The following is a 16259-nucleotide window of genomic DNA, read 5'->3' as shown; positions in this document are numbered from 1 at the left end:
AGTGCTGGGGCGGATACAAGCAAATCAAGTTGGACCAGTCCCTGTCCCATGTGGGGCTCACAGTCTCAATCCCCATTTTACAGATGAGGTAGCTGAGGCATAGAGGAAGTGAAGTGACTTGGCCAGGGTCGCACAGCAGACAAATGGTAGAGCCAGGATTAGAACTCATGACCTTGTGACTCCCAGGCTCGTGGTCTGTCCAGTACATCATGCTGTTTCTCATATCCTTACCCTCTGCCATCTCCCCACTCTGTAATTCATTTTAATGTCTGTCTCACCCTATAGGTGGTAGGCTTCTTGTGGGCAGGATTATGTCTGCCATTTCTATTATATTGTACTTTCCCAAGCGTGTAGTACTGTGCTCAATAAATACCAATGCTTGATTGATATTGTAACAATAATAATTACGGTATTTTTAAAATGCCTGTTAAGTGTCAAGCTCTGTTCTAAGCGCTGGGGTATCTATTAGGTAATCAGGGCGGACACAGTCCCTGTCCCACGTGGGACTCACAGTCTAAGTTGGAGGGAAAGGGCTTTAATCCCCATATTACAGATGAGGTAACTGAGGCCCAGATAAACGAAGTGACTTGCCCAAGGCCACACAGCAGGCAAGTGGTGGAGCCGGGATTAGAATCCAGGTCCTCTGACTCTCAGGCCCAAGCTCTTTCTACTAGGTCACACTGTATTCATTTATTCATTCAGTTGTATTTATTGAACACTTACCATGTACAGAGCACTGTACTAAGCGCTTGGAAGAGTAAAATATAATGAAAAACAGACACATTCCCTTCCCACAATGAGCTTACAGTCTAGCACTTGTCCTCTCGCAAGTCTTTAGGACAGCGCTCTACCCCAGGGAGGAGCTCAATAAATACTACTGCTTGGTAGATAGGAGGAGAAGGAGATGAATATGTATATAATAATAATGTTGGTATTTGCTAAGCGCTTACTATGTGCAGAGCACTGTTCTAAACGCTGGCGTAGATACAGGGTAATCAGGTTGTCCCACGTGGGGGTTCACAGTCTTCATCCCCATTTTACAGATGAGGTAACTGAGGCACAGAGAAGTTAAGGGACTTGCCCACAGTCACACAGCTGACAAGTGGCAGAGCCAGGATTCAAACCCATGACCTCTGGCTCCCAAGCCCAGGCTCTTTCCACTGAGCCACACTGCTTCTCTAATATGAGAAGCATATATGAGTTAGGGTTTAAGTAATCGGGTATGTAAGAGATGTACATAAATGCTACAGGAGGTTGTGAGTAAACAGTGCTCGGGTGACTCTGAAAGTGGCGTTTGGGGGGATGTAACATGGCGAGATTAGAGATTAATTAAGGGAGGCCTCTTTGAGTCGGGAGATTTCAGAAGGATTCTGAAGTTGGGGAAACGTGGTCTGGCAGATTTGAAGGGAGAAGGAGTTCCAGCGAGAGGTCAGCAGCGGGTGAGGCAAAAATGAGACACAGCAAGTAGGTTAGCCGGAGAAACAAGGGATGTAAACTGGGGTTGTATGGGAGAAGAGATCACTGTCTTTATCATCCCTTCGGCTCACACCCTCTGAGCCACTAAGGAGAACCCCAGCTCCTCGGTGGAGGTGTAGGGGCTCCTGTGCCCAGCACATGGGGGAGAATTAGGATGAGGCACTTAGGAAGGGAAACAAGAAGAGACCCCCTTCCACCTCCTGCCTGCTGGGCCAGCTTTGGTGGAGCTCTTGCAGAAGGGAGCCCTCCTTCAGCCCCAGAAAGGGGGCGGGGTCAGCAGAGTCGAAACACACTTCCAGGAGACCCCCTCCCCTACGACATTCCCAGGCTCACCTTTCCAAGGAGGAAAAGCAGGATGAGCTTGTACATCCTAGCTTAGATGTTGCTAGTGCAGGGAGAGCGGGCAGCTGCAGCCTCCTCTTCCTCTTCTTCCTTCTCCTCCTCTTTCTTGTCCTCCTTCCTCCACCATCAGCTGTGCCGCCATCGCCACCGGGGCCAGGAGGGACCCCCTCCAGCCATCCCGCCAAAACCAGGCCCCATGGGCAATCTGGCAGGCAGGACAGGGCCCTGAAAATCATGCCTCTCCCACCTGGAGCAGTGCTTCGGGACACTGCATGCTGGACTCAGGCGGAGCCACTCCCCCTCCCCCCCCAAATATAGGGAGCTCTGGGGGGGCCTAAGGCTCCAATCCCTTTCCTTCACAGCCCTCATTTGTACCAGAAATGGAATCCATGTGGTGATTCCTCTGTGGCCCTGGCAGTCAAAGTTGGGCATGCTCAGGAGCCAAAGCCTTGAATGGTAGGTTTGGAAACGGGAGTTCCTGGAGATGCTCTTGAGTGAGGCTCATTCGGCGTCTTCGCTCTCCCATTTCCCACTGCTGTTTCTCCCTGCCCCAGTCGTCTTCTCCTGAGACCTAGTCCCCATCCAGTTCTCTGCTCTTGGAGATACTGCTGCTGGAATGGTCTGATTCCTCCCCTCCTGTGCAGTGCAAGCTCCATCTTTCCAAGATTCCAGCTAGGAGCCAAGAGGGACTCCGAGCTCGACTCCAGAGCTTCCCGGAGCTGGTGGAAAGATTGGAGCGAGCAAGAGCCTCTCTAGGGATTCAGACCTAAGGGGCCCGAAGCGCGGAGCAGGTCAGATGTTCCGGTTCTTGTGTTCCTCGAGGGGGGAAAGGAAAAGGAAAAAAAGAAAAAAGGCCCTGGTGTTTTCAAATCTCCAGTGGCCCATGAACATTCCTTCTGTAAAAAAAAAAAATTCTTTTTCTTTTCTTTTTTGATAGTCAAAAGTTACTAAGATCCCCACGGAAACCTACCCGAAAAATCTCCAAAATCCCTTTCAAAGTCCTTGATGCTCCTGAGCTGCAGGATGACTTCTACCTGAACTTGGTGGACTGGTCCTCCCTCAATGTCCTTAGTGTTGGCCTTGGAACCTGTGTGTACCTGTGGAGTGCTTGTACTAGCCAGGTAAAATGCCAGGGCAGGAGGGAGGCTCTTGGGGTGGTGAATTCAAGTCATTCTGTGGATTGAGCCTTTGCTGTGAACATTCAGCTTCTTGGATATGAAGCAGAAGACACCTAGGTTTAATTAAAAAAAACCAAAGCCATCACCCTCCCCACCTTATTTTAACTTTCTTGCATAAAATAAGGTCTTCACTCATCCTCCTCCTCCAAAAGCATGCCCGTGGCCCCTTGCACACCTTGCTGTGCAGGACGCTGTACAGAACAAGCTAAACAGCCCCAGACCCTGCCCTCGAGGAGATGCCAGTCTAAGAACCACAGATCCCTTTTTCCCGTTCCCAAGGTAACCCCTCGACTCCTGACCTTCCGCTTCCCTAGGTGCCTTTGGTACATCTATTCATGGGAAGTCTGTCTAGTGGTCATGCTGCTCTCCCCGGAACCCTTTCTACCTTCCTCCTTGCCCCTCCCTGGGCCCCCCTCTCCCCAGCGTGTTTAGGTTTACTTCCCGGGTTAAACCCGCCACGCTGGCCGTCTCCCTGCCGCTCCTCTCGGCCGCTGCCTCCTCTTCCCCACCGCTGCGGAGAACTGTGTGCGTTGGGATTCCTGAACAGGCCTAACGGTGGAGCTGGGAATTCTGGGGAGCCCGCGTCCAATCTGGGTCCCAGAGAGGCTCCAGGTTTTTAAGCAAAAGCCTTCCCTTGCTCCTGGTAGTCCAGAGCCCCTGGAGGGGTGAGGGAGATGCCTCTGGAGCAGCTTTGGCTGTCTTCTGCTCTGAACTCCGCTTTGCGTCTCCCAAACCACGTTTCCAAAGGGTTCGGGCACCTCGAAAGCCGTTAAGTCCGAGGCATGACTGCATATGATGCTAATCGTTTTCCATTCTCATGTGACCGTGTTTCAGGTGACCAGGTTGTGCGACCTGTCTGTAGAAGGTGATTCCGTGACTTCTGTGGGCTGGTCAGAACGGGTCAGTATGGGGCATTCCTCCCAGGCAAAGGGTGTGGGTGTCTGTGCGGTGTGATGGTTCTAGGCCGAAGGAGTGTTACTTTGATGCCAGAAATGTGGTCTCGTCAAGAATGATTATGTCGCAGGGAAGGTCCCTCTTCTGCTCTCCGGGTTTTTGGACCCAGTCGGTGGGCCTGGCCATCCTTAGGGGTGGCGGGGCCCCCTCAGTCTGGACGGAGAGGCATTCTCCTCTGACCTCGGGAAGGGGGCCCCTCAGTGTCTGAGGGCAGTCCTGCGTCAGCTCCTTCTCTCACGCGCACTCTGGCCCACTGCTCTCTCCTTCCCCCTTGCCGCCCCAGGCACTGGCGACTCTCCGGAGCCTAGCTCGCCGGGAAGCCCAGGGTTCCGATCGGCCCTCCCCGAAAGGACGTCTGTCGGCTCGATTTCTTCTCCCCCGCCAGGCAGGTGGCCTCCGCCTTCCCCGGGGAGGATCCGGAGGCCGCTTTGGGTCAGGGCCACCCCAGGCAGGAAAACTAGAGCTTGAGTGTTCTCCAGCGTCGCTGCTTCTACCTACGTCTTGCTGGGTTAAATGAATGTAGGGCCTCCGCCCCTTCCTGCTCAAACCTTTCAGCTTGGCTGTGATGCCAAAGAGGAGGACGCTCTGAATTTGTATCTTCTGTGGAGGCATGACATGGGACCCACTGAACAGTCCCTGGTGAGGGAGATTGAGAGTTGCCCTGCCTTATTTTAATTTTTTTTTTAATGGTATTCGTTGAGCCAGGCACTGTACTAAGAGCTGGGGTAGATACAAGATCACCTGGTTGGACACAGCCTGTGTCCCACATGGGGCTCACAGACTTAATCCCCGTTTTTCAGATGTTACTGTGGCACAGAGAAGTGAAGTGACTTGCCCACGGTCACCTGGCAGACGAGTGGCAGAGCCGCGATGAGAACTTTACTGAAAAGAGAGGAAGGGGGAACTGATTTTTGAACATCCCTCTCTTCTATCTATGCCTAGGCGAGAAGGAATGAGAATGCATTATGGTGGAAAGAAAGGTTTGGGGTCTTTCCCTTTCCACCCCCACCTTTGTGGCTTTAAAACAAAGACCATTGAGATGAGATTGACCTTGCCTCATTTTTGTCGCCCAAAAGCTTTTTTGAGGACCCACTGCTGGCATAGCTCTGGATTAGTTTTTAATCGGTTTGTTTCCTTGTCTTCATTCGTGCAGCACAGGAAGTACACACTGCTTACTGTTTACGTCTGCAGACCTAGTCACAAACTGCACCCAGAATGGCAGGGACTTGAATCCTATTGTAAAAAATAAGGTTAGGCTCCTCCTGCCACTGGAGTGGTGTCTCCCGATCTGGCCACCGGGGCTTGTGTCCCCCCCGCCGGGCTCCCCAATAGCAGGGCCTGGAGTGTATCGTCACCAGAGGGTGGAACTCCTTGCCGTTTGCAGTTATTTATTTACCTTTTTTCAGTTCACGCATGCTGAAGACTCTAAGATAAAAGGCTTCAGAGGTCACCGTGAATAAGCCAAACACACAAACCACAAAGTTGTGAATGAAAAGCTCGCCCCGTAATCAATTCTCAGGAGGGCTAGCCTGTTCCGAGGGCTTCTTGGGTTTAATGAGCAAAATTCCCATAGCGTGTTTTGGATTTCCTTTTCTCTTGACCGCTAAGCATCACAAAGCCAAGAGCATGGGTCTCAGATGGTTTTGTGTCTGTTTTGTTGATTTAGGGAAACCTGGTAGCAGTTGGTACGCACAAGGGCTTTGTACAGATCTGGGATGCAGCTGCAGGAAAGAAATTGTCCATGCTGGAAGGTCACACGGCCAGAGTCGGTAAGGCACCAGAGAAAAGAACCATTTCTCCCCTCAATCCTGCGAGCAAGGATCTGTCATTCTCTCTCCCCCCAACACCAGGTGGATTTCTAGCTATCTACACCATTCCACATTGTGACTGCAGCACAGATGTCATGAAACAATGACCAGAGTATTTTTTTTAATTCTTTACGAAGTGAGTTTCTCCAAACTCGTTTATCCTACCTTCCAGAGACTACAATTCTGTGATTCTCTGACTCATTCCAGTAATGAGACTGGCTGTCCCAGAGCACCGGCCCCTCCTCCCTTTAGATGGGGTGATCATATCCCTGTTTATAACTATACTCCAACCAAGCTGACTGCACAGCCTGGAGCCTTAAGCTCCTCTTGCATTTCCAGAAAGTTGTCCTTGGAGAATTCTGTGGCCATGATTAGTCACTGTAACTGATTGCGAGGAGCTCCCTTTGACTAGCATTCCCCTCAAGGTCGCTCAGTTTCTCCATCTCCCCGCCCCCCACACCCCTGCTCCCCCAACCCAGTGTTCTCACTCTGTTTCTCTCTCTGTGTCCTTAGGTGCTTTGGCCTGGAATGCAGATCAGCTCTCTTCTGGGAGTAGGGATAGAATGATCCTTCAGCGAGACATCCGAACCCCTCCGTTGCAGACTGAGCGACGGCTGCAGGGTCACAGGCAGGAAGTGTGTGGGTTAAAATGGTCCACAGACCACCAACTCCTAGCATCAGGTGGAAATGACAATAAGGTATGAGGCTGTTGGATCCCTCTTTCCATCTCCAAGCTGGGGCCTGTCCCTGTCCCTGAATTTTTGCATAGCTCTTCCCTGCCAGTCAGTGGAGCTCCTTAAGGACTCCGGCCAGCCTGCCTTTCCCGGGGCCAGGTTGAGTTTGCCAAAAGCCAACCTCAGCCAAGTTCAGATAGCCTTCCTTCCTCCCCTCCCCCACCACTCTCCATGCCCAGGGGTGGGGCAGCCTCTCATGTGGGGCCACAGCCTAGCTCCTTGGGACCAAACTTGGACCCCGGCCACTCTCTGAACGAACCTCGAGTACTTTGGCCAGGGTGCTTTTCATTCCTCCAAGCGTCCGTGAATTCATTTTTGCCATCAGGAGTCCATTATTTCCCTCATCTTTCCCTCGGCATTGGGTTAAGAAGGCCAGACTTAGACTGTTGGCCTAGGCAGTAACTTTGTCGAGCTTGTCTCATCCATCCCGTCTCTTCTTTCTCCAGCTTCTGGTCTGGAACCATTCCAGCCTGAGCCCTGTCCAGCAGTACACAGAGCACCTGGCAGCAGTCAAAGCCATCGCGTGGTCTCCTCATCAGCATGGTCTGCTGGCCTCAGGAGGTGGGACAGCCGATCGCTGCATTCGTTTCTGGAACACCCTCACCGGCCAGCCCTTACAGTGTATTGACACCGGCTCTCAAGTCTGCAATCTAGCCTGGTCCAAACATGCCAATGAACTAGTAAGAGCCTCATTATCAGTAGCGCTGGGCAGAGGAGCAAGTGCCCTCGTGGGCCGCAAGAAAGGCTCACCGAGGACGGAGGGGTCTGTCTTACTGCTGAGTCCCTCCCCACCGAGTGGGGCCCCTGGTCCCCATCAGTAACTATTTGTCTTTCCCTCCAACAGGTGAGCACTCACGGATACTCGCAGAACCAGATCCTCGTCTGGAAATACCCATCCTTGACACAAGTGGCCAAGCTCACGGGTCATTCGTATCGGGTGCTGTATCTGGTAAGCTGCAGTGTGAGGCCCTAGAACTAGAATGTCCAAGCCATTCACCCAGTATCGACAAAAGGGATAGATTGTCTGGTCTGAGGAATTGAGGTGCCTCAACTCTCTCATTTCCATCTTCCTGCCTCTGGTTCTCTTGCTCCTTTTCCTGCTGCCTGCTCCCTCAAAAATCTTGAACCACCTGTTCCTGCCCCTGGGGAAGCCTCACCTACTAACATTGTATCTGCAACGGGGCGGGGATTGGGGTTTCTAAGTCTCTTGGCCTCTCCCAAGCACTCGGTACAGTGCTTGGCGCACGGTAAGCACCACTCAATAAATACCATTGATCCTACTCGCTAATTTCATTTCCTGTTGCTCCGCTCCATCACCTGTTTGGTCATTGATCACTTTCCAAAGGAACTTATTGGGAATTTGCAGCTTAGTAAAAGTTATGGTTAATCGATTGCTAAATGATATTTATTGAGTGCTTACTGTGCGCAGAGCACTGTACTAAATGCTTGGGAGAGTACAGCATAAAGTTGGTAGACATGTTCCCTGCCCACAAGGAGCTCACAGTCCAGAGGCGGGGAGACAGACAATAATATAAGTTATGGATGTGTACATAAAGTGCTGTGGGGCAGGGGAGCGAATGGAGGGTACAAATCCAAGTCCACGGGCAACACAGAAGAGAGTGGGAGAAGAGGAAATAAGGGGGTTTTAATAAGGCTCTAAAGGTGGGGAGAGTGATCGTCTGTTGGATATTAAGGGAGAGGGAGTTCCAGGCCAGGGGAGGGACACGGGCAAGGGGTGAGTCGTGAGATAGACGAGATCGAGGTCCAGTGAGTATATTGGCATTAGAGGAGTGAAGTGTGCTGGCCGGGTTGTAGTAGGAAATCATTCATTCATTCATTCAATAGTATTTATTGAGCACTTACTATGTTCAGAGCACTGTACTAAGCGCTTGGAATGTACCAGTCGGTAACAGATAGAGACAGTCCCTGCCCTTTGACGGGTTTATAGTCTAATCGGGGGAGACGGACAGACAAGAACAATAGCAATAAATAGAATCAAGGAGATGAACATCTCACTAAAACAATAGCAAATAAATAGAATCAAGAAATAAATAGAATCAAGAAATAAAATCAGAGGTGAGGTAGGAAGGAGGGGCAAGGTGATGGTGTGATTTAAAGCCAGTGGTAAGGAGTTTCTGGTACAGAAGTGGATGGGCAACCATTGGAGGTTCTTAAGGAGTGGGGAAACATGGACTGAACTTTATTTATTTATTTATTTAAATGATCCGGGCACAGAGAGTGAAGCACGGACTGGAGTTGGGAGAGGCAGAAGGCAGGGAGATCAGCGAGGAGGCCGATGCAGTAATCGAGGAGGGATAGGATAAGTGCTTGGATCCACGTGGTGGCAGTTTAGGTGGAGCGGAAAGGGTGGATTTTAGCAGTGATGTGAAGGTCGAACCAACAGCATTTGGTGACGGATTGAATATGTGGGTTGAATGAGGGAGATGAGTCAAGAATAATCCTAAAGTTATGGGCTTGAGAGGCAGGGAGGATGATGGTGCTGTCTACAGTGGTGGGAAAGTCAGGAGGAGGCCAGGGATTGGGTGGGTAGATGAGTTGTTTCGGACATAATGATGATGGTATATATTAAGCGCTTACTATGTGCAACGCACTGTTCTAAGCACTCGGGGGATACAAGGTGATCAGGTTTTCCCACGTGGAGCTCACAGTCTTAATCCCCATTTTACAGTTGAGGTAACTGAGGCACGGAAAAGTGAAGGAACTTGCCCAGCTGACATGTTATGTTTGTTATGTTTGAGGTGTCGGCAAGACAGCCAAATAGAGATGTCCTGAAGGCAGGAGTAAATATGAGACTGCAGAAGACAAAGGTCAGGGCTGGAGATGTAGATTTGGGAGTCATCTACAGAGAGATGGCCGTTGAAGCCACGGGAGTGAATGAGGGGGAGGCTCTTCCCTCCTTCCCTCCCTAACCACCATCTTCAACTGTTTGCTCTCCAATGGCTTCTTCCCCACTGCTTTCCAATAAGCTCATGTCTTCCCTATCCTAAAAAAAAAGCCCTTGACCCCACGGCTCCCTCCAGTTGTCACCCCATTTCCCTCTTATCATTCCTCTCCAGAATCCTTGAGTGAGTTGTCTACACTCTCTCTCAGGTTTCTCTCTTCCAATTCCCTCTTTGACCCTCTGCAATCTGGCTTCCGTCCCCTTCACTGCACAGAAAACACCCTCTCAAAGTTCACCAGTGATCTTCTTGCCAAATCCAACAGCCTCTACTCCATCCTAATCCTCCTCAACTTTTCAGCAACCATTGTTGTGGACCATCCCCTTCTCCTGGAAATATTATCCAACTTCGGTTTCACCGACTCTGTCCTCCCTTGGTTCTCCTCCTCTTTGGCTGCTCTTTCTCAGTCTCGTTTGTAGGCTTCTCCTCTGCCTCCCACCCCCTAACAGTGGGTGTCCCTCAAGGTTCAGGTCTAGGTCTCTTTCCATTTTCCATCTACACCAACTTCCTTGGAGAACTCATTCGCTCCTCTGGCTTCAACTACCACCTCTATGCGGATGATTCCCTGATCTACATCTCCAACCCTGATCTCTCCCTCTCTGCAGTCTTGCATTTCCTCCTGCCTTTAAGACATCTCTACTTGGATGTCCCTCAGTCACCTCAAATTTTAGCATGCCTCTCCTTATCTTCCCAACCAAACCCTGCCCTTCCCCTGACGTCTCCATCACCGTAGATAGCACCGCCATCCTTCCTGACTCACAAGCCCGTAACTTCGGCGTGATCCTTGATTCCTCTCTCTCATTCAGCCCACATATTCTATCCATCACTAAATCCTGTCGGCTCAACCTTCACAACATCACTAAAATCCGCCCTTTCCTCTTCATCTTAACTGCTACTATTCTGATCCAAGCACTTATCCTATCCCGCCTTGATTACTATATCAGCCTCCTTGCTGACCTTCCTGCCTCCTGTCCCTCCAGTCTATGCTTCACTGTGCTGCCTGGATCATTTTTCTACAAAAACATTCAGGACATGTTTCCCCACTCCTCAATAATTATAATAATAATAATGATATTTGTTAAGCACTTACTATGTGCCAAGCACTGTTTTAAACGCTGGGGTAAATACAAGGTAATCAGGGTGTCCCATGTGGGGCTCACAGGCTTCATCCCCATTTACCAGATGAGGTAACTGAGACACAGAGAAGTTAAGCGACTTGTCCAGAGTCACACAGCTGACAAGTGGAAGAGGCGGGATTAGAACCCACTACCTCTGACTCCCAAACCCGTGTTTTTTCCACTGAGGCACGCTGCTGATTGCCCATCCACCGCCGCATCAAACAGAAACTCCTTATGATTGGCTTTGAAGCACTCAATCATCTTGCCCACTCCTACCTCACCTCACCCAGCCCATTCATTCCTCTGCCAGCCTTCTCACTGTACCTCGATTTCGTCTATTTCACCGATGACCTCTCGCCCACATCCTGCCTCTGGTCTGGAATCCCCTCCCTCTTCATATCTGGCAGACAATTACTCTCCCCACCTTCAGAGCCTTATTGAAGGCATATCTCCTCCAAGAGACTTTCCCGACTAAGCCCTCCTTTCCTCTTCTAATATAATTATATTGATTAAACGCTTACTGTGTGTCAAGCACTGTTCTCCCACTCCCTTCTGCACCACCTTGACTTGCTCCCTTTATTCATCCCCTCTCCCAGCCCCACAGTACTTAACGTACATAGCTCTAATTTCATTTATATTAATGTCTATCTCCCCCTCTAGACTGTAAACTCGTGGGCAGGGAATATATCTATTGTACTCTCCCAAGTGCTTAGTACAGTTCATTCATTCAATAGTATTTATTGAGCACTTACTATGTGCAGAGCACTGTACTAAGTGCTTGGAATGTACAGTTCGGCAACAGATAGAGAAAATCCCTGCCCATTGACAGGCTTACACTCTAATCAGGGGAGACAGACAAAAATAATAGCAATAAATAGAATCAAGGGGATGTACATCTCATTAACAAAATAAATAGGGTAATAAAAATATATACAAGTGAGCAGACGAGCACAGTGCTGAGGGGAGGGGAAGGGAGGGGGGAAGAGAAGACGGAAAGGGGGGGAAAGGGGGGCTTAGTTGAGGGGAGGTGAAGTGGGGGGCAGAAAGGCAGCAGAGGGAAAAGGGGAAAGCTCAGTCTGGGAAGGCCTCTTGGAGGAGGTGAGTTCTCAGTAGGGCTTTGAAGAGGGGAAGAGAGTTAGTTTGATGGAGGTGAGGAGGGAGGGCATTCCAGGACAGCGGGAGGACGTGGCCCAGGGGTCAACGGCGGGATAGGCAAGAAAGGGGGACGGTGAGGAGGTGGGCGGCAGAGGAGCGGAGCCTACGGGGTGGGCATTAGAAAGAGAGAAGGGAGGAGAGATAGGACGGGGCAAGGTGATGGAGAGCCTCGAAGCCTAGAGTGAGAAGTTTTTGTTTCGTGTGGAGGTCGATAGGCAACCACTGGAGGTTTTTAAGAAGGGGAGTGACATGCCCAGAGTGTTTCTGCAAGAAGATGAGCCGGGCAGCGGAATGAAGAATAGACTGGAGCGGGGAGACATGGGGGAAGGGAGATCAGAGAGAAGGCTGACACAATAATCCAGCCGGGATATTATGAGAGCCTGTACCAGTAAGATAGCCATTTGGGTGGAGAGGAAAAGGTGGATCTTGGCGATATTATAAAGGTGAGACCGGCAGGTCTCGGTGACGGATTGGATGTATGGGGTGAATGAGAGAGCCGAGTCAAGGATGACACCAAGGTTTTGGGCTTGAGAGACGGGAAGGATGGTCATACCATCCACAGTGATAGGGAAGTCAGGAAGAGGACAGGGCTTGGGAGGGAAGATAAGGAGCTCAGTTTTGGACATGTTGAGTTTTAGGTGGTGGGCAGACGTCCAGGTAGAGACGTCCCGGAGGCAGGAGGAGATACGAGCCTGAAGAGAGGGGGAGAGGACGGGCAGAGATCTAGATTTGTGTGTCATCTACACAGAGATGATAGTTGAAGCCATGAGAACGAATGAGTTCACCAAGGGAGTGAGTGTAGATGGAGACAGTGCTCTGCACACAGTAAGCGCTCAGTAACTATGAGTGACTGGCATTGTACGGATTGTCTAACCTTAAAAGTGTCCCATCCATCCAGAGGCATGAGCTTGACTGCCCTAGACTCATGCAGTTGTTCCTACCCTAGGAAACTCCTTTATAGCTCCCACTCTCAAGTGACTCAGATCTGGCCAACCTGGGCATGGTGGGGTTAGCCACTTTATGAGACAGTCTTTCCTGTGCCTGATATTCTGGCTCACTGTCTCAATCGGTCAATCAATGGTATTGATTGAGCGCTCGTGGGTAGAGCGCTGTACTAAGCGCTTTGAAGAGTACAGGACAGCGAAGTTGGTGGACACGTTCCCTGCCCACAACGAGCTTAGAGAGGGAGACGGATGTCAATATAGATCCCTCTCCGCTCAATTTCCAGCTTAGGCTACTTGTAGAGAATCTCATTAACCCTGGGTCTTCCCACGGCTCCCCACTCAATCTGCTGGTAGCTGATAATCCATGGAGCGTGATGCGTTCAGCCCCGTCGATACCCAGGGGAAGAAACAGAGAGCGTGACAGAGTCTAGGCTCAAGTTCTGCTTTCCTTTTGTGCTTTTTAGATTGTGAGCCCCAACGAGGGCCAGGGACCGTGTTTAATTCCCACCTGTGTACTCTCTCCCGGCGCTCTGCACACAGTAAGCAGGACTTCCTTTTCTCACTGTTCCTTCTCTTCTCTGTGGGGACAGAAAGGCCACTGGGGGAGCCACTGGGTCTTCCTGTCTGCCACTAATTATCCATCGAAAACCTACCACCCAAAACTTCTTTCTAGGCCAAAATATAGCAACCATACTAATCGACCTAACATGATTTGAAAAATCAGGACCCAAAGGAATCTCTTCACACATGGGGAGGAATCTTTGGATCCTCTTCTCCTCTCCCTCCCCTAAGTGCACTGCCTAGTTATCCTGCAGTGAGGATGGCGGGCTGGGCGTTTGAAGGATGAGATAAAGCTACAGCCCTCTGTCCCTCCCCTGCAGACAATAGTAGTAGTAATAATAATATTGATTAAGCGCTTACTGTGTGCAGAGTGCTGTACTAAGCGCCAGGAGAGAGTACACGGGTGGGAATTAGAAACGGTCCCTGGCCCTCATTGGGGCTCACAATCTAAAAAGCAGAAAAGGAAGGCAGAACCTGAGCCGAGACTCTGTCATGCGCTCTCTTTCTTCCCTTGGGTATCAGTGGGGCCGAAATGCGTCACACTCCATGGGACTGTCCTTTATCGTGCTGGTGCGTTTGCCCTTTGCAACATCCCGCACTGTTTTCATCGTTACCTCCAAGTTCACCCGTCCCCTCATCATAGTCATCCTCAGAATAATGATTATGATGTTTTGATCAGCTCTGGCGTAATTAACAGATGATCAGGTCAGTCACTCCTGCTCCACTTCACCCCACAGTCTGTTTTGCCCCAGCCCAAGTTCTCCCCTAAAGAGAGAAGACTGATCTGTTGCAAGCCTGAATGATCGTCCTGGACATTTGGGATAAGGTGTCCGTGCCGTGGCCCGGAGACCTCTCGGGAATGAACTGGCTGCCTGAAAAGTAAAACCGTTTTGGAGCCACGTCGGCTAAACGTTCTCTCTAGCACCAATCGCTGGCTAGGGGCCTGAAATAGTAATTGATGGCTGGTGACTTTCTGTTTTTCTCGCCCTCTTCTCTCAGGCAATGTCTCCTGATGGAGAGGCAATAGTTACTGGTGCTGGGGATGAAACGCTGCGATTTTGGAATGTTTTTAGCAAAACCCGCTCAACCAAGGTAAAAAGCATCGTTACCTTCTAAGGCTCTTCTTAGATGTGATGTTATCCAAGCTCAATGGTGGTAGTAAATATTACTACTAATAATAATTACACTCACTGCGATATTTAAGTGCTTACTCCGTGCCAAGCACTGAGAAGCAGCGTGGCTCAGTGGAAAGAGCACGGGCTTTGGAGTCAAAGGTCACAGGTTCGAATACCGGCTCGGCCACTTGTCAGCTGTGTGACTTTGGGCAAGTCACTTAACTTCTCGGTGCCTCAGTTCCCTCATCTGTAAAATGGGGATGAAGACTGTGAGCCCCACGTGGGACAACCTGATTCCCCTGTGTCTACCCCAGCGCTTAGAACGGTGCTCGGCACATAGTAAGCGCTTAACAAATACCAACATTATTATTATTATTATTATTATTGTAGGGTAGAAACAATATAAGCTGGTCCGACGTGGACCCCGTCCCACAAGAGGCTCTCAGCATAAGGTGGCGGGAGAACAGATATTTCATCCCCACTTGACAGATGAGCAAACTGAGGCCCAGAGAAAGTGAAGCGACTTCCCCGAGGTCACACAGAGGGCAGTGGCAGGGTCGGAACTGGAGCTCAGGTCTTCTGCCTCCCAGGCCCGGGCTCTTTCCACTGGGCCCTGTCGCCACCATCTTCTGCCCTCTTTGGCTGTACATTCCCAGTCCTGCTTCAAACTTCATACGTTCACCTATCCACAGGCGTGTCTGTGACTCATCAAAACCAATCTTCCTGAAGAAAGCGTTTATCGCTTTCTACCTGTGTGATTTACAACCGAATTCCCACTTAACATTCTTGTTTTCTCTCCTTCCAGTTTAACAGCATGCTCAGCTCTGTAACATGGGGGTTACATTCCCGGCGAACACCCCAGTAGGGAAAGCTCGTGTTATAGTTCAGTCACCCTTCAGCCATCTTGTCTGGTCTATACTCACTGGTTGTAATTTGTTATGGAGGTATTCATTCACCCTTGTCTAACATTCATGTTAATACAGTCTTTTATTAACTATTCATGAACTACTCATTCACAGTCTGTTCATCAAGTTTTCTGTCCCTTCATTCCCCAGCCGAAGCATCCCACCAGACTCCTCTGCCCCTACCTGTTTGTTATTCACTCAGTTGTTCATATTTAGTCTCTCACTCTTGACTCCATGAAATATTTGTCAACTTGTGTCTACTGCCTTCCCCCAGTAGCCCGAAATAATATAATAAGAATAATTGTGCTCTTGTTAAATGCTTGCTACGTTCCATCCGTTGGCGTAGACACAAGATAATCGGGTCGCCCAGTCCCACGTGGGGCTCAGTCTTAAGTAGGAGGGAGAACAGGTATTCAATTTGTATTTGACAGATGAGGAAACTGAGGCGGCACAGAGAAGTGAAATGAGTTGCCCAAGGTCACACTGCAGGCATCTGGCGGAGCCAGAATTAGAACCCTGGTCCTCTGGCTCTCAGTCCCCTGCCCTTTCCACTAGGCCATGCTGTTTCTCTGCTTCTTCTCGAGGGCAGGGAGGGGTGGGGTGTGTCTTGCTTCTTCCGTATGTTCCCATAGCTTCGAATACAGTGCTTGGCCCCCACAGTTGTTGAGGAAGTATCTGCCGACGCTGATACAGATATGCTGTTTTCCAGAATATCCGACCGTGTGTCCTTTTTTTCCCCTAGGACCAGTTTTTCATCCAATTAATCATTTTTTGTTGCTTGACCGATTTCATTCATGTGTGCAGCCATTTCTTACGTCTTGTCAGGAGAACGTTCCCTAATTCCTTAACAGCCAGTCTTCTATCCCAAACACATAGTGAAAAGACACACTGTGGGAGCACTGGGTGTATGTTGGCCCTCAGTGAGAGAGCGCGAGTGGAAACACACAGATGCAGCATGGAGATCGTAAGAAAACTGTCCCCTCCCTCCCCCGTAACACTGTTGGGGAAT

The 16259-nt window shown here is 50.1% G+C and overlaps 1 protein-coding gene across 8 annotated transcripts in view; it reads left to right on the top strand.

Annotated features, from left to right (window-relative positions):
* Positions 1-16259, top strand: part of FZR1 (fizzy and cell division cycle 20 related 1) — a 58584-nt gene that overhangs the window by 39080 nt on the left and 3245 nt on the right. For all 8 annotated transcript variants that reach the window (XM_029052712.2, XM_029052717.1, XM_029052713.2 and 5 more), the window contains 7 exons: positions 2756-2939; positions 3831-3896; positions 5617-5719; positions 6272-6456; positions 6939-7172; positions 7337-7441; positions 14230-14322. In XM_029052712.2, coding sequence (XP_028908545.1) covers positions 2756-2939; positions 3831-3896; positions 5617-5719; positions 6272-6456; positions 6939-7172; positions 7337-7441; positions 14230-14322 — 970 coding nt within the window. The remainder of the gene's footprint in view (positions 1-2755; positions 2940-3830; positions 3897-5616; positions 5720-6271; positions 6457-6938; positions 7173-7336; positions 7442-14229; positions 14323-16259) is intronic.

This window comes from Ornithorhynchus anatinus, chromosome X2 (assembly GCF_004115215.2).
Source record: "Ornithorhynchus anatinus isolate Pmale09 chromosome X2, mOrnAna1.pri.v4, whole genome shotgun sequence".
NCBI classification, from domain to species: domain Eukaryota; kingdom Metazoa; phylum Chordata; class Mammalia; order Monotremata; family Ornithorhynchidae; genus Ornithorhynchus; species Ornithorhynchus anatinus.
Note: the sequence above shows the minus strand (reverse complement) of the source record. Positions and strands in the feature narration are given on the sequence as shown.